The sequence below is a fragment of the Pogona vitticeps genome, chromosome 5, assembly GCF_051106095.1.
Source record: "Pogona vitticeps strain Pit_001003342236 chromosome 5, PviZW2.1, whole genome shotgun sequence".
Classification (NCBI taxonomy): Eukaryota; Metazoa; Chordata; class Lepidosauria; order Squamata; family Agamidae; genus Pogona; species Pogona vitticeps.
Genome location: NC_135787.1, coordinates 44,212,501 through 44,231,648, shown reverse-complemented (window position 1 = coordinate 44,231,648; position 19,148 = coordinate 44,212,501). Strand labels below are relative to the sequence as shown.

Genomic DNA, 19,148 nt, shown 5'->3' with positions numbered 1-19,148 from the left:
TGTTACTTCATGATAAGAAATAACTCATATTAGATAAATGTTGTTAAGCAAGCATCTTCCTGCAGCTCGGCGAGAGAATTCTGCTTTTCCATTATCAGTGTTGCTCAATGTTGGACTAAAGTCAGTGAGAGAATTCTGCTTTTCCATTATCAGTGTTGCTCAATGTTGGACTAATTTGAGCTATAGTTGATCACAAGGAGTATCCCATCTTTTGTCATTCTTTTAGTTGGTTTTGCATTTATTCCCCAATTCTGTGTTGCAGTATACTGCACAATTACAGTGGTGCCTCGCATAGCGAGCGCTTCGCTATGCAATGAAACCACACAACGAGGGGTCCCGGGCCATCGCTGGAGCGTTCGCTCAGCGGTGGCCCCTATGGCCTTTTTTCGCTATGCGGTGATCGCACGGACGCGATCAAAGCATAGCGAACAGCTGATTGGCGGTTCCAAAATGGCCGCCGCTAAAACAAAATGGCGACCGCTGTTTTGCCTCGCTAACGAGGCATCCAAAATGGCTGCCGCAATGGAGGAAACTCGCAGAACGGTGAGTTTTAAGCCCATAGGAACGTATTAAATCAGTTTTAATACGTTCCTATGGCCTTTTTTATTTCACTTAACGATGGATTCGCTGAGCGAGGGTTAATCCGGAATGGATTAACCTCGCTAAGCGAGGCACCACTGTACATTGTAATGTTCACAAGCTCTCCTTGTTTTATGACCTGGTTAAGGACCGATGAGCCATATTTCAATAAGTATTTCTGGTAATTTGAGATGGGGCATAGCACAGTTGTAGAACAAATGTTTTTCATACAGACTATCACAAGCTGATCATGGGAGGGTTAGAAAGACTCTTGCCTTAACCCTGAACATCCACTACCAGTTGACATTACTGGAACAGATGGACCAATGGTTTAATTCTGAAAGACAGTTTCATTTATTTCCTGATAATACCTGCGGTAAATGATAGACATGCAGTTAACGGGAACATATTTCCTAATATCCACATGTCCAATATGCTGATTTATTAAGGTTCATTAAAGTTGTAGCCTGTAAAATGTACTTGTTGGCAGGAATAGGAGTGTAGGAATATACACAGTTGAAACTACAGCAATATCTTACGCTAACTTTGAGCGTTTTTTCAGGTAATATTTGGTCCATGAGGCAGACAGGACTATGTTGGTATGATTGGGAGAACAAGCTACTGCATTGTATTTTTGCTCCTCTGTCCATCCTTCTCTGACCTGTTTCCCTGTCTGCAGCTGACAATACACTTGGCAGCCAAGAACTATTGTACAGCCCTCTCTCATATACTGTTAGATTTATTTTTTTCCTCAAGATGATACTTTTAAAATAGTTCAGGTTTCACTTTGTTTAGAATAGTAATTTTAAGAAATAGTTTTTACTCTACTTTATCACGTGCACAGGTTAACAGTATGTATTGAGGCAGATCAAATCTTCAGATGGAAGGAAAACCAGTATTTTTAATATCTTCATAGTTACAGTGTTTTCATATGGTCATTTGACATTGAACATTGTGTAATAATAGTCTTACAAATTGTGTAAATCTAATGATTTATTTGATAGGCATCTAGAGGAGGTCTTTCCAGGGCACGGCAAATTGTCTTTGTGTTTTAAAAGTGTTAATAACAAGATGGCTGGTTAAACAGGTTTTAATTCCAGTCAGTCTTGCGTCAGTATTTATAATGCCAAAATTATTGGAAACATAAATGTCTTTAGATTCTTCTATCAAGCCATGGAAAAGTGAATTATTGAAAAGATAAAAACAAATTTGTTTGCTTTCTGTCAGAGTTCATATCCACAGCCAACCTTGATAGAAGACCAGAATGATTTAGACAAGTTTGCTTTGGAGATTCATAACATATGCTTGCTGGACAGAATTGAGTTATCTGTGCTCTAGAGAGTAAGTTATTGTAGCAGGAGCTGACAGAGATGAAGATAACTGAGGGAAATTCAATTACCTTTTAGTGTTTTCTTTCTAATAGGATTCTTAATGTGAAAAAGATCCTTAGATGATGCGCCTCTGTTGCTTGGTGAGATCTACTTTGATACATGCCTCAGGAATAAAGCGAGTTCTCCATTTCAGGCCTTCATTAGGTGTAAACATCTGACTGATTTTTAAACATTCCATTATAGTTCAGGGATTAGATGAAGATTATTGTCAGATGTAGACCACATACTGCAGTATTGTTGTTTTTTAACACGATTTCCCCCCAAACTGCTGCTTGTTTACTAGGAAATTATGAAGTGAAAGGATTGTCTGTTAGTTTTCCAATGCTCTTCAACCACTATTATTCTGTTATATTCATTTTCTGAATCAAGTGATTCTGAGACTGTTCCTCATTCCAGATTTTCTGTAAAACAAACTTAGTTGAATCCAATAAAATGTGTGTACGAGGATCTTCAATCTGGACACACTTTAACAAAAGCATATATTCTGCGTTTTTTTCAGCCAAGTGGTACAGATCAGAGTTAAGCACAAGTTTTACTTTTATATAGATGTCTGAGCCTGGTTATTACGAGAATCAGATGAGAAGAAACTGAACTGCAAGAAGTAGTCTGTAATATCTGTGTGTAGCCTATATTGGTCTCAGCTCTGTTGTAGATTATTAATTGCATCCTTCTGTTCTGTGGTAATGGCATTCTTAAGAGTCCAGAATGGCTGTTAGAGGCCCATTTTGTTTTTAACTGCATAGTTTAACTCTTGCCACTTTACTTCTAAATTAGAATAACCAGGTAGCTTGTGTCCATTCGGCTTCTTCAAGGTCATTTAGAAACATTCAACCAAACAATTCAAGCAAGTGATTGTCACATTTATTTATTTATTTATTTATTTATTTAATTTATATGCCGCCCACACTACCCAAAGGTCTCTGGGCGGCTTACAGCATTTAAAATACAATAAAGATATGTACAATTAAAATACAATTAAAATATATATAAAATTGCCATCAGACCCACAGTTAATATTATTTCAGTTAAAAGCCTTCTGGAACAGGAAGGTTTTGACCTGGCGCCGAAATGTCATCAGTGTCGGCGCCAGACGAATCTCAGTCGGGAGGGCATTCCATAGTCTGGGGGCAGCTGCCGAAAAGGCCCTTTGTCTGCAAGCCATCCCTCTTACCTCCTTGAGGGATGGCTCTTTCAAAAGGGCCCCCTGGCTAGATCTTAACTGCCGGGTAGGCTCATATGGAAGGAGGCGGTCCTTCAGGTATCCAGGGCCCAAGCCGTTTAGGGCTTTATATGTCAAAACAAGCACTTTGAATTGGGCCCGGGCAGCAACTGGTAGCCAATGTAACTTGTACAGAATCGGCTTGATATGGTCCCTGGCGGCCACACCACTCACCAGCCGCGCCGCTCGATTCTGAACCAGTTGCAGTCGCCGGACCGTCTTCAAAGGCAGCCCCACGTAAAGCGCATTGCAGTAATCTATACGGGATGTTACCAGTGCATGTGTAACTGTCATGAGACTCCGCTCGTCCAGGTAGGGCCGTAGCTGGTATAGTTTCCGCAGCTGGAGGAAGGCGCCCCTGGCCACTGAGTCCACCTGGGCTTCCAGTGTTAGACTGGGGTCCAGGAGCACCCCCAAGCTGCGGACCCTGTCCCTTAGGGGGAGTGTAACCCCATTCAGGGCAGGGAGATGGCCCTCCAGCCTGTCTGGCGAAGCACCCACTAACAGCACTTCCGTCTTGTCTGGATTGAGTTTCAATTTATTGACCCTCATCCAGTCCATTATCAGGTCCAGACACGAGTTCAGGACAGAAACCGCCTCACCTGGATTGGTGGAAAACGAGAGGTAGAGCTGAGTGTCATCAGCATATTGCTGACTCCTCAGCCCAAACCTCCTGATGACCTCTCCCAGCGGTTTCATGTAGATGTTAAACAGCATGGGGGACAGTATCGAGCACATGTGTTGATTATTCATACAGGCATTTATTTTCTCATGCTAACACATTGTATGCATGCAGAAGGAAGTCATTGCTACTGTTAAGTTGATAAAAATATTCCTGTCTAACTGTAGGTGGCTTGTTACTCTTGGGATGTATATAGCGTTTGTCTAAACAAATCTTCATTTTCAAACACTGAGTTGTGTGTAAGTATTGTTCTATACTTTAGGCAGTTCAGAAGCAGGTATCAGAGGCCCAAGGAATCTGTATTCGTTTCAATGTAAGAATGTGTGTTCCTTTAAGAAGTCTAGCTTAACTGATTTGGTGAAAGCATGGTATATCGCTAGGATGAAGCAGCTAATATGGTTAACTTTAACTCAATTATTATAAACACATTTACAATCTGATTTTGCAGTTAACTTAGTTTTCTTCTCCCAGATACTCTGTATGTATTTGAACAGGGGAAAGACTAATAATTGATGGAAGTGATTACTACTGGTAATAACATTTTTTTCAGTTTTATTGCTGCTCAGCTATAATGCATAAATCTGTTGTTGAGTCTTACCAGAAATATATGTGTATCTTTGAAAGTTCCTTCCTTCTTTCCTTCCTTCCTTTGTTTCTAAAGGAAAATTAAAATAATTATTTAAGGTTCTTTGTTCCTCTGGCAAGGTCCTGGAAAACAGAAAATTGTACACATTGAATTTTCAAATATGAGAGGTTTGTTTAAAAATAAGTTGCAAGATGGAGTGCTAGTGGTCTATGACAAAAAATACAAGCAGCTCAATTGATACAGAAGTACAAACATGCTTTATAGGGTTCTTCCCAAACCAAAGCTTGAATGTGTAATGGTGACAGCAGAACAACAAGTTCTGGGTTTTCCGTGAGCATCCTGACCTTAGAGTTACACATGCATTGTCATTGTTGTTACTTTGAGGCATCAGGAGTATAGGCTTGGTACCTCCTTGGCCTTACTTTGGACAGTGGTAGCCTTGAACAAAGACAAAGGCATACTGTAGATATGGTCACTCCATATTCACATGTTGCATTTGATGTAGTGTATTGGAATGCTGATCTCTATTGGAAGAGATTACTTCCCTTTACTAACCTTTAGGCTCCAACTCTAGGTTGGGACTTTCTCATGTCCTTGCTTAGGGTGTAAACTTTGTACATATATCTCTTTGCGTAGGTGAAGAAAACATTTTTCTGAAGCAACAGTGCTTTGTGCTTTTGGAGGCAGTTCTTTTAGAATGTGCTGATTCTGGATTTCTAAAGCTAATAAAGCTTAATAAAGAGATACATTATTGGAAAGAAAATGAGTTCAATATTCTTCCAATTTTCACAACACCTTCCTTCCTTTTTTTGCAAGAAGAATGCTATTTTGAAAGTCGATTTTATTTTATTTCTGAATATCCTGCTGTCTTGACCTTCATGTGTATTGACTATGTATTTTGCCCGATTCTGTCTTGGGAAGATAGTAGCTGCTTAATAAAAAAATAATGTTTTTTTCTTCACAAACTGTTTATAGAAAAGGTTAGGGATAACATTAACTATATAATAGACTATATTGTATATTGGAACATTATATTTCACAATCATACCATTCACACATAACTCCCTATATCTCTTCTCATACCATTCTGAAGAGTTCCTCTCCTCCCCAGCTTTAAAACAGGGTTTGGTTATTTGCAATTAAGATGATGTGGCAAGAAAGGCATGTTAAGTTAACATAATCTTCTGTGGATTTGACCCTGTGAAAATTATTAGAATGTTGTTAGAACTGCTGTGGCTTGACTTGAGAAGAAACTTTGTAAAATACATCCCCCCCAATTGATTTATCAGTAATAGATCTTACAGATGAAGAAGCAATACAGTGGACCCTTGACTTACAGACGGCTTGACTTACAGACTTTTTGAGTTACAGACTTCTCTGGCCGCAAAATTTAGGTTTGACTTGCAGACTGAGATTTGACTTACAGACCAGAAAAAAACCAAAATGGAACAAAAACGGCCTGTTACGGGATTAATCGGTTTTCAATGCACTGTAGGTCAATGGAGACTTGACTTACAGACTTTTTGACTTGAGAACCGCCTTCCAATACGGATTAAGTTCTCAAGTCAAGACCCCACTGTAATGAAAATATATTCTGCTCCTCTGTGAGTACATTTTTATTGTTTATTTTGTTATGATGCGTGTATTGTTTGAAATGCTGGATTTGGTAAATGTTATGGGAAAGGGTGAGTGAGGAGCATAGGATGTTGACAAGAATGTTTCTGATTAGTTGGGAGAGAAACTGTTTAAGGAGGGGGAGTGAATGCGTGAGTCAGTCTGGTGTAGAGAGATTGGGGAGAGGGTGGTTTTTGGAATCTGAGAGAGCAATTTGAAGGAGGAGTTAGGGAGGGGTAGTAAAGAGAATGAAGAATTGAGGTTATTAAATCTGTGTTGATTCTCAGATATTCAGGTGAGGTTATCTGGAAGTTGAGTCATAGCAACTGGACTTCTTTCTTGTTAGGTTGAAATGTTTTGCAGCTCATCCAGGTAGCTTCGTCAGTCTGAGGAGAGTTGGTAGGAGATCCCTGATATGCCCCTTCACGGATTGTTGCCTTGTCATGGCGAAAGGGCTTGGGTAATTCAGAGAAGCTATGGGCTATGTGGTGGAGAGTCACCCAAGACGGGACAGGTCATAGTGGAGAATTCTGAGTAAACACAATCCACCTGGAGCAGGAACTGGCAAGCCACTCCAGTATCTTTGCCAAGAAAACTCCATGAACAGAAACAAAAGGCTAAAAGATATGATGCTCTGGTCGGAAGGCGTCCAACATGCTACTGAGGAAGAGCGGAGGACAAATACAAGTAGCTCCAGAGCTAATGAAGTGGTTGGGCCAAAGCCGAAAGGACGCTCAGCTGTGGACGTGCCTGGAAGTGAAAGGAAAGTCCAATGCTGCAAAGAAAAATACTGCATAGGAACCTGGGATGTAAGATCTGTGAATCTTGGTAAGCTGGATGTGGTCAAACAGGAGATGGAAAGAATAAACATTGACATCCTGGGCATCAGTGAACTAAAATGGATGGTGAATTGGTGAATTCAATTCAGACAATTATCATATCTACTGTTGTGGGCAAGAATCCTGTAGAAGAAATGGAGTAGCCCTCATAGTCAACAAATGAGTGGGAAAAGTTGTAATGGGATATAATCGCAAAAATGATATAATTATTTCAATACGAAACCAAGACAGACCTTTCAGCATCACAGCATCAAATGATAGAATTATTTCAATATGAATCCAAGACAGACCTTTCAGCATCACAGCATCAAATGAGTGTCCTTTGCCCTTCAAATGAAGGAACATTGCTGATTGTGGTCCTGAGCCATTGCCCTTCCTGTGCTGAGCCATTCTCCTGTTTAGTGGCTGTTTGGTTTCTCCAATGTAGAGCTCCAAACATTCCTCTTTGAATTGGACCACATATACTATATTGCTCCTGTTGTGTTTTGGTCTCCAGTCTTTTGGGCGGATGAGTCTCTTCTTTAGTGTGTTTGTGTATTTGAAGGGCACGCTTATGTCATGTTTACCAAAAATCCTTTACAACTTTTCAGACACACCCACTATGTAAGGAAGGACCAGGTTCTTCCGTTGGCTCTGTTCAGATTATTTCTCACCCTCAGTCCTTTGTCCCAGACCAGGGGGAAGTGAAGCCAACATGAAGGATTACCAACTCTCCTCAGACTGAAGAAGCTACTCGAATGAGTAGCAAAATGTATTAACTTAACAAGAAAGAAGTCCAGTTGCCATGCCTCAACTTCCAGATGGGCTAATTAAACTTAGAGCCTGGAAATAAACAATATACTGTTCATAGTTATTTTGATTGAACATTAGTTGAGTGGTGCTGAGGTCAGTATCTGAGGGCTGACTCTGTGGAGAGTGAAAGGGTAAATACAGGGGCAGGTATAGTTGCTGGCAATAAAAGAGGAAGAGAGGAAATGAGTGAGAATTATGAAGTAAAACAGGTTTATTCCTCTGGTGATTTAAAGGGAACATTACCTAAATAATTAAGTGAACAAAAACAAAGGAAGGTTTGAGAGAAAGAAAGGTTGTGACAATGGCAAATGTTTTCACACTGTTGAGCATACAAGACAGTTGACAACCAGTTTTTCTACTATATTTCTCTTATAATATAGCAATGTAAGATGAATTCGTTATATGATACATGTGCTGGGAAGCAGAAATATGTAGTTGTAAGAGGAAAGAACCACTAAAAAGAGATGTGAACTATCAAGTAGATTATGAATCAGATTTAAGCTTTCTTGAGAATGAAAGAGAGCTTAAAACATAAGGCAAAGATAGTCAAGTTGCAATTATTTTTAATCTCATATTAATGGGATAACTGTTGAAAGCATTCTTAGAGATATAGCCTTTTGCTGAAATTGGTTGATCTTTATTTCATATATGTAAGCATTAAAACATCAATGATTTGTAGACCATTTCTTTTCTATTCCATTTCCAGTGGTTTTTCACCTTTATTTTTTATAATTAATAAAACACATTGTGGTCTTTGGAAAATGTATTACATAACCATGTGCAGTATTTATGATATATTTCTGCAACATGAAATTGAATGTATGTACATCTTACTCCATCTTGAACAAAAGATAGGAAAGTTTAAGATGGGGTAGGGAGCCTTTCCCTTCTAGATTCTGTCGCTGGTAACTTCCATGAGTCAGTTCAGTATAACAAATAGCAAAAAATTACGGAAGGTGTAGCTCAATATAACTGCAGAATCAAAAATTCCCAGTGACCCTGCTTCTAATACACAAAATTCCTTAGATACAATATGAGTCACACACAAGTGCCAAACTCAATATTACCATTAATAAACATGTAACAGACAACTGTATCAGTTGCAGAAGGGGTAGCTGTGTTATTCTGCAAGCATTATAGGTAAAAACACCCACTGACTTTCTTACCAACCAACCACGATCTCTGTATTTGATGTCTATGTTTTGATGCCATGTATAAATATTTGCACTCATTTCACACGGTAACAAGATTATGCTCAAAGTCCTCCAAGGTAGGCTTCAGCATGTGAACCAAGAACTTCCAGAAGTACAAGCTAGATTTCGAAGGGGCAGAGGAACTCGAGACCAAATTGCTAACATGTGCTGGATTATGGAGAAAGCCAAAGAGTTCCAGAAAAACATCTACTTCTGCTTCATTGACTACACAAAAGCCTTTGACTGTGTGGACCACAACAAAATACAGTATAGCAAGTCCTTAAAGAAATGGGAGTGCCTGACCACCTTGTCTATTTCCTGAGAAACCTGGGACAGGAAGCAACAGTTAGAACTGGATATGGAACAACTGACTGATTCAAAATTGGGAAAGGAGTACATCGTTAAATAAGCATCGTATCCCTGCTTATTTAATTCGTATGCAGAATGCATCATGTGACTAGATGAATCCCAAGCCGGAATTAAGATTGCCAGAACAAATATCAACAACCTCAGATAGGCAGATGGTACCACTCTGATAGCAGAAAGTGAGGAGGAATTAAGGAACCTGTTAATGAGGGTGAAAGAGGAGAGCACCAAAAATGGTCTGAAGCTCAGCATCCAAAAAACTAGGATCATGGCCACTGGTCCCATCACCTCCTGGCAAATAGAAGAGGAAGATATGGAGGCAGTGACAGATTTTATTTTCTTGGGCTCCATGATCACTGTAGATGGTGACAGCAGCCACAAAATTAAAATACGTCTGCTTCTTGGGAGGAAAGGGATGACAAACCCAGATAGCATCTTAAAAAGCAGAGACATCACCTTGCCGACTAAGGTCCACATAGTCAAAGCAACGGTTTTTCCAGTAGCAATGAATGGAAGTGAGAGCTAGACCATAAAGAAGGCTGACCGCCAAAGAATTAATGCTTTTGAATTGTGTTGCTGGAGGAAACTCTTGAGACTCCCCTGGACTGCAAGGAGAACAAACCTATCCATTCTTAAGGAAATCAACCCGGAATGCTCACTGCAAGGACAGATCCTGAAGCTGAGGCTCCAATACTTTGACCATCTCATGAGAAGAGAAGACTCCCTGGAAAAGACCTTGATGCTAGGAAAGTGTGAAGGCAAGAGGAGAAGGGGACGACAGAGGACGAGATGGTTGGACAGTGTCATCGAAGTGACCAACATGAATTTGACCCAACTCCAGGAGGCAGTGGAAGACAGGAGGGCCTGGCATGCTCTGGTCCATGTGGTCACAGAAGAGTTGGACAGGACTTAACAACTTGTTTTTTAGTTGTTAAGTCCCCCTTCACGGGGGAGGGGGTTAAAAGCAAAATAGAAATAAAAAGTGAAAAAAGACAAAAATGTGATGGCACCTTAAATACTAACTTTGGTATTTTTAAATGTGAGCCTTTGTGGACAAGCCTACTTCATCATACGTAAGAGCAGAGACTTAACATGGCAAATATTTATTTCTATTTTGCTTTTAACTGTATCAGTGTTTTTTTTTCTTACTGATTGGTAAGCATTGGGGATCCATCCTCCATGTAAGACTAACCTTAGGTCTGCATCATTCTTCATTTCTTTCTTTCTGGAATTTGTTCTGAACAGATTTATGGATTAATCCAAAATATAGTATAAGACAATGTTATGCAAGAGTCCTAAGATTCAGGTTATATTGTTAGAGAATATGTTAAATAGCACTAGAGGCTGTACTCACAAGCACAGAGAGCAACTTCAAACTGCTTAGACAAAGGACTATGGAGAGAGGAAAAGGGGGAAGTGTGCATAGTCATATCCTAGAAAGGAGGAAGGAAAGTTATTATAACTGTGATCAGAATCCTGTTACGGATTTGGAGATCATATATGACTGGGCACACCCAGGAATGCAACAACATGTTGTTCAGTGACAAATTGCAGTCAGGACTTACATGATTTTCCCCTTATGTCGGCAGAATTCTGGGCATCACTTCACATGCCTAATGTGAAGAATAAAGTTGTATGCTAAGTAGATTATTGTGACACCAGAGACAAATAAATTGTTGCTGCTTTGTCGTACAACATTTTAGTAAATACATATTTGAGTGTATCCTTTCTCCTCTGTTTTATTTTATATTTTGTTAACACTAAGTTAATTTCAGTGTTTATCTGTTGTAGCAGCCTGATTATGTACTAAAAGTATTATATTCCACACATAGATACAGTATTAAGACTTGGCAAGCTTCAAGATTTGAGTACCACTATGATATTATTTTGTGATATTTTAGCACCTTGCAATGGGTGGGCTAATTCCAGTGTTAGTGCTGCTTATAACAAACTAGTTCAAATTAATGAGACTCATTAGTTATGACTGACTGAAATCTTTGCAGGAATTTCAGGAAGAGGGTAAGCATATTAGTCTGTTGCAGCAAAAACAAACAAAGCATCTGTGGCAGCTTAAAAGACTGAAAAGTAGTATTTGGCATTAGCTTTTGCACACTTAGGTTCAAACATCTGATGAAGTGGGCCATGATATGCAAAGCATATGTCAGATGAAACTTGTTAGTTTTTAGGACGTTAAATCCTATGGATTTAAATACATCGAATTAATTATGTATTTACCCACTTGATTTTGCTAGTCTGTTCTTGCCCGTTTTGCAATGCTATTCCTGAGCAATTTCATAATTCTCAGTAAGAAAAATAATTAAGACAACCATTTTAGCATCACTGAATCACACTTCTTGAATTACAGAATTTTTGAAAATGCTTCTAAAAAAACCATTTGTGTCTTTTGTTTCTTAGTAATTGTGTAGTGAAATAAAGTGGAACATAGAGCAATTGGGAACTCAATATACATCCTCAGAGGGGGCCCTGCAATATAAATGCTGCTGAGTGGATTTTTACGTATTTTGTTCCATCCACCTTCCTTTCTACTTCATACTTAGTTTTCCTTTTCTCTGTATCCAGCAGTCATTCAACATTATCCGCTCAAAGGGCATGACCAGTACTCACTGGATTGTCTTTGAGTTTCCTTCTATATTTTCTTTCTCCCCTCCCACCCACTTTGGTTTGTGGAATGTGGGTGTGCATGCCCAAAAACAGCACTTTAAAAACCTAAGATTTCTGTGGAGAGTTCTCATTTCTGTCCTTGGACATGCTTTAAGTAGCTTCTGAGTATAAAACCCAGAGAAAAGCAATTCAGCCACTGAGGTGGTTCATTCCGCTGTCTTATATGTATATTAACCTTCTCTCTCCTCTTTCCAGCCATTCCATTCTGTTCCCCCTCCCATACATTTATTAGGATTTCCTTCTCTCAGTCAACATTCTGTAATCTTTTCAGGGCTTTGTGGAGGGAGAGAATCTCTAAGATTTTTTTAATATCTGAAAACTTCTCTTCTGAATATGTATTGTTAATGCCATTTTGACTGTAGCTCGGTAAGCATGGGACAACTTGATTCAAAAACAGATTGACCAGTGTGCTTTCTCTATTCTTATTACAGATACAGTTTTGTAAGCCAGTTTTCAGTTTCATGTCTAAAAATATCAGGGTCTATCAGTATATGTTGTTGCTATCCTTAGTTAAGTAGACATATGGTTCTAGTGCATTTGACATATTTTCAAAAAGCAGTTTTAAGGGAGACTACCTTTATTATGTTAATATGCAGGATCTCTTAGAAATGGCACAACACAATGAGAGTGCAACAGTTTTTGTAACAAATAGTATAAAAGACAGTTAATTTATATGCAGATTCTCAGATCTGTTAAAGGTTGGATAAATGATGATGGGGTGGAGGCTGCAGGTTGCAGAGATGAAAAGCCAATACATTGTATCCAGTCCATTAAAACAAGGAGAAATAGAAAAGATACCTTGATAAGTGTTCTGCCTGTGTTAACCTTGATGGCTATTATTGAAGGAGGGGGAGGGGGCATGCTGCTATATCTATTTCATTGGCTTAGGCTTTTTCATGCTGAAAGAAATCAATACTTTGAGTGGTTGGATGACAGAAGCATCACTTCAGAATTGAAGGTGGCTGTCAGACATTGTCATTGGTTGACTTTTGTTTGCTATTGAGGTTTTAAGCTTTCATTTTTCTAAGTCTTATTCAGAAGCTTTGGAAGATTTCCCTGGGTGGCATTTTTAGTCCAGACTTTAAACTGAAGGTCAAAGGTCAAGTGCAAAAGATGTTATAGAAGAACACAAGAAAGTGTTCCTGTTATTAAAAATTTGTAGTGGTGATGAGAATTTGTGTTTTCAGGTGGTATGTTTTGTGAATTTCTTTGTCTTTTTAATGACAGTGCTGACAGAAATGTGGTTCACCATGATTTTTCAGGTTGTATCTAGTTTCTCTAAAAATTAGCATTATTATTTTTTAAAGTGATAGCTTAGTGTTATACCATTACTTGAGGAAAAATGCTGAAGAAATTTAATTGATATATGGATGTCAGTTTTCAAAATTATTGGTCTGCTTTTCTATACTCAGTGACAGCCATAAAATTCTTCCTTTATGCACTTGGAAAAATTATTGGATTATTGCAGAAATCTTTATTTTTCTCATTCTATCATGCTTATTTTATGAATTGCCTCCCTTTAAAGTGTTTTAAACTGTTCTTTTAATGACAAATTTTATACAGTTTTAAAAAATTATTTTTATATGACTGAATAAAAGTCATTATTTAATATTGTAATCTTATGCTGTTTTAACTGGTAACTGAAGAGCAGAACATATGATATTATAGATTCTTATTTAGATCTATTGTTAACATACATGAATTCAACCAAGTGACAGAAAAAATATTAAGAAAAACACTAGAGATATATTTTTATGATCTAAATTTCTTTTTCGGTCGTAGATTCAAGAAGGTTAATATACCAACTACTATAAGACTTAAGTGAGAGGGCTCTGTACTCAGCATGCCATTAATTGTATCACTCCATCCAGACCCTTCTTTGCCAAACACGGATGAGATCCAAAATTTCTACTACCTTTTTTTTATTTTGCTGAATCAGTGATTATTGAAACGGATATATTGGAGAACTGGGGAAAAGAAGGCTCTTTTTGAAACCTTCAATTCATTCCTTACTCTTGCACCGAAAACAATGTTTTCTACTGGACTAGTCATGTTGGGAACCATTATTAAAAGTGTCATATGACACCTTAGAATAACAAGTTTATTGCGGCTTATGGTTTTGTAGAACGTACCATCACCATCATTAAATGGTATATCATCCACAAAGGCCAATGCTGTAATAAAATAGTGATTGAAATCCTCTTGTGCAACTTAGGTCCTGCAGAAGGATTATGATGTTACACACAGGGGGTGATTTTTCAAAATTTAAAATGTCCTACAGTACTTCTGTCTCATTGCTTTTCTGACTTCCTGTTGTGAGGGTCACACCAGCTTCTGCCATCTTTTTTAATAGATTGTTCTTATTTCGTCAACAGTCAAGGAGTCCATTTTTTGTTCAAAAGCTTTATTTGAAATAAACAGGAACAATTCTTTTTCTCCTTTACTCAACTCCAGCATGTCATTTTTAGGATTACATAGGTCTCTTTCCACATTCTTTTTCTCTTTAAATGTAGGTTCAACCAAACAACTAACTGGTAATAGCATGTCACTAACTAGAGGGGTAGAGAGGTTTTCCACAAGCTCTTGTAAGCTTAAGGGTGAAACCTCAGTCCACATTGGGTTCCCATACCTTTTGCCTGGTGTCTCTCTGGGCTTTGGGTGGGGACTGGGTTCTTCCACAACTGCTCCCAGGGGAGTTGAGACATCTTCTAGCCTCCCTGTTGTTTGCTTCTCTTTGAAATCTTTCTCTCTTTCAGTAGACACGTTCTAGATGGGCGGTATATAAATCTAATAAATAAATAAATTTTATGCCTCCCTTTCAGTCATCTCTTCCCAGTACGGAGGTTTATGAACTTCTCTTTCCCTCAACTCTCTTTCAGCCATTTCACTTATCTTTTCCTCTCTCTTCCACCTCCTCAGCTAAGCACATATCTACCTCCCACCTCAATTCTTCCTCTCCCTCTATATCTCTATAATTTCCTGCCAAAACAATGCCTGCTACTGGCCATTCCTTTCCCAGGTTTTCTGCTTGCATTCTGTTTGAAAAGACACTTCCCAGTTTTTTGTCCATCTCATCTGCTAACAGTTTCTTTTCCTTTTGTGAAGTGGATGGCTCACCCTCAGTCTCTACTTCTTTCTTACACCCTTGTAATTCTTTTCATTGCATGGGAACTATGGGAGCCACAAGATAGAAGGAGGAAGTCTTTAATCATGAAAAATCTCCCTCTGGTGATGCTATCTAGCAGCAGCCATTTTAGGCAATTAAGGACCTTTTCCTTCCATCCTATGCCTTCCATGTGATTATAGGGATTACATGGGAATCAGAAAAACCTTTAGAAAGAAGTAAGAAGTTTTTAATTATAAAAATTGCCTCTGCTGTTGATATTATCACTGTTCTGCAGCGAATTTATGGCAACAGAATTTTAGTCAATAATTGTGTTCTGTCAAGTTGATTCTGGTTTTCCAGCTCTTTCTAGGTATGACATACACAGTAGTGGTTTACCATTCCTTTCTTCTAGGACTTTGTAGCATGCCCAGTACCACACAGGCTAGCTCTTCTCCTTCATGGAACAATAGAGGATTGAACATCCAGCCCCTGACTCTGCAGCTCGGTGCTGCAACTTACTAAACTATCCAGACTACTAAACCTAGCTCTAAATAAGTGTTGACTACCAAATTGATTCAACAGATTTGCTGTAGCTGGGCCTGGCAATTGAATTTGGAAGGACAGTCTTGAAGAGCCACAATGCAAATATAATGACGTGTATCGTGTATCATACCTTGAGATTAGTTTTCAGTGGTGTGGAATGTTTGGCCTTCCAAACGTTTTTACTAGGAAATAGCACGGGATTGTTATAACCTAATGCATCAGGAAGACAAAGGATTTTCCATCCCAGATACCAGCAGTCTTGCTGGAACTGGCAATTAAATGTTGTGGATGTTGTTGTTTGGTACAGTGGCTGTAAGCATGCAGCCATTATACCAAACTGTAGTTACAGAAATCCTGAAATCCTGTTTCAAACCACAATTTCATCGTTTCCTGAGTGACTACAAATAGCAGCACAAAACTTAATTATTGGAATTATTGTATGTGAGAGAGTGTAGGTATGCCAAGATAAAAATTAAATTGTAGTAATGCTCTGCCCAATACTCTATCAATACCCATTGTGGGTGTCACAGGAGAAGAAGGTGTCTATGTGTTATCTCTGTCAGTAATTTTAGTCAGTAGTCAGTTCTGGTCATCGCACCTCAAAAAGACTCTGTGGAACTGAAAAAGATTCGGAGGAGAGCGACTAAAATGAAGACTGGGCTGGGGCACCTCCCCTATGAGGAAAGGCTACAGCATGTAGGGCTCTTTAGTCTAGAGCAGTGGTTCTTAACCTTGGGTTACTCAGGTGTTTTTGAACTGCAACTCCCAGAAACCCCAGCCAGCACAGCTGGTGGTGAAGGCTTCTGGGAGTTGCAGTCCAAAAGCACCTGAGTTCGTTCGTTCATTTAGTCGTTTAGTCGTGCCCGACTCTTCGTGACCCCATGGACCAGAGCATGCCAGGCCCTTCTATCTTCCACTGCCTCCCGGAGTTGTGTCAGATTCATGTTGGTTGCCTCGATGACACTGTCCAACCATCTCGTCCTCGGTCGTCCCCTTCTCCTTTTGCACCTGAGTAACCCAAGGTTAAGAACCACTGGTCTAGAGAAAAGGCGGCTGAGGGTGGACATAATTGAGACGTATAAAATTATGCGGGGGGTGGATAAAGTGGATACAGGGAAGCTCTTTTCCCTCTCATGCAATACCAGAACCAGGGGACATCCACTCTAGTTGAGTGTTGGGAGAGTCAGAATGGACAAAAGAAAAGATTTCTTGACCCATTGTGTTGTTAGTCTCTGGAACTCCTTGCCACAGGATGTGGTGATTGCATCTGGCCTAGATGCCTTTAAAAGGAGATTGGACAGATTTCTGGAGGAAAAGTCCATCACCGGTTACAAGCCATAATGGGGTTGTATAATCTCCAGGCTTAAAAGGAAGGTACCGCCAAATGCCAGATGCAGGGGAGTGGTATCAGGAGACAGGTATCTAGTCATGTGCTCCCAGAGGCATCTGGTGAGTCTACTGTGAGATACAGGAAGCTAGACTAGATGGGCCCTTGGCCTGATCCAGCAAGGCTCTTCTTACAGTATGTCCTGACACCGCAGAGAAGTTATGTGAAACCTATTGTTTGTGTTTTCCTTAATATTTACACATAGTGTAATTTTAGGTTATTTTGTGCATGCTTGCTAAACCCAGGTCGATTGGGGTCTGGCAGCATGTTTAAGCATATATGAGCTGGTATATAATTCCTTCAAAGACTCAAAGCTGATAATTTTCCTTTTAAAGAGAATTTTATGTTGTTTTTTCTGTAATACTGTTTTTCATATTGTTAACAAAAAGATTAATATGCATTATTTGTAAGGGTTAAAGTACTTTGAGATGCACCGTCTGAAATATAGTCACATTAAGATGAAAAAATTGTAGTTTTTTCTTTTATAAGGATGCATAGAGCATCCCATATAAAGAAGCCTTCTTCTGCTCTCAACTGCATGTTTTTAGAAAGGATTTTTATGCACTGAATAATCCGTTTTGTGATCTTTAGAAGGAATGGTTCTTTTGAAATGTACATATTGTTTTACTGAGCTTCATTTATTTCTTACCCATGTACAGTATGTATATATGTACGTGTGTATGTATCTATGTATGCCTGCCCTGTATAGTACTTGCTGGGGGATTCTCTATTTATCTTATATAAAGTGTATTGATAGATGGTTTAGGCTGCAGTCCTGTGCATAGTTACCAGGAACTATGGTGAGAGGCTTCCTTTAGAGTAAGCATGCATAGAAGTACTTTGGATATATTCTATAATGTTGATCTAAACTGTAATTTTTTGTTTTTTTTAAATAATTAACTCTAGTAAACAAAATTCTTACGGGACATAGTGGCACTGCGGGTTAAACCGCAGAAGCCTCTGTGCTGCAAGGTCGGAAGACCAGCAGTCATAAGATCGAATCCACACAACAGAGTGAGCTCCCATCGCTTGTCCCACTTCCTGCCAACCTAGGAGTTCGAAAGCATGTAAAAATGCAGGTAGATAAATAGGTACCACCTATTGGTGGGAAGGTAACGATATTCCGTATCTAGTCGCGCTGGCCACGTGACCATGGACAAAACGCTGGCTCCATGGCTTGGAAACGGGATAAGCACCGCGCCCTAGAGTCAAACATGAATGAACTAAATGTCAAGGGGAACCTTTACCTTTATCTAAACAAAATTCTGCCAGATGAAATTCAGCATTGGAGCTTGTACTTTTAAGTGGGGAGGGAGGGAGGGAGGGAGGGAGGGATGGAGGGATGGATGGATGGATGGATTTACAGAAGTATGTGGTATCTGAAATATTTTTTCTTTCTTTCCCCCTACTAGTCATTGTGTGCTCAGTATTCTGCAGACAAACGAGAAGATGAGAAAATGTGTGATCATTTGATAAGGGCAGCTAAGTATCGCGATCATGTGACAGCAACTCAACTGATACAGAAAATTATCAATATTCTGATGGACAAGCATGGAGCGTGGGGCAATTCAGCAACAAGGTAAACAGATTCTTACCATTTTGGCAATTATGAAATTATGTGGGTGATACCCCTCTTTGCAGGGGCAATGAAATTCAAACCAATTTTTAAAAAGGGAACAGAAAAAAACTATTTCATTTGTGGAATTCACATATTTTCTAGATATTCTAGATTCCCTCTTCAGTGAGAAAGAATAGTTTTGTTGAATCAGGCATTTGAGAAATAGGAGGAGGAACTAGCAGGATATTTTAAAAACAGATTCAGCAGTGTTAGTTTTTAGTACTCTTTGATCCTCTTTGAATGAGGCTTGTGAAGTCAGCATGCAGATCTCTAGCATACCTTAAACAGAGCATGATAATTTTTACTTTATAGCAGTGTACAGTTAAATGGAAACATCACACAGTGCACTTTGTAATATCCTTGAGATTCCAAAAATAAAAATGACATCATAGAGAAAACAAAGTATATTTATGAGAAACCAGAATGCACTTGACCATCATTAAACTTGTAGGAAGAAGCACATAGAATAGTTCCAGTTCTAATAAGTGGCTTTTTCAGAATATTGCATTTGTTTTTTTACAAGCCATTTATATTTTCCTGCAGAACCTCCC

General features: G+C 39.0%; 1 protein-coding gene across 4 annotated transcripts in view; it reads left to right on the top strand.

Moving 5' to 3' along the window:
• LRBA (LPS responsive beige-like anchor protein) overlaps positions 1 to 19,148 on the top strand; it is a 456,729-nt gene that overhangs the window by 166,802 nt on the left and 270,779 nt on the right. For all 4 annotated transcript variants that reach the window (XM_078394767.1, XM_078394766.1, XM_078394768.1 and 1 more), the window contains exon 36: positions 18,392 to 18,558. In XM_078394767.1, coding sequence (XP_078250893.1) covers positions 18,392 to 18,558 — 167 coding nt within the window. The remainder of the gene's footprint in view (positions 1 to 18,391; positions 18,559 to 19,148) is intronic.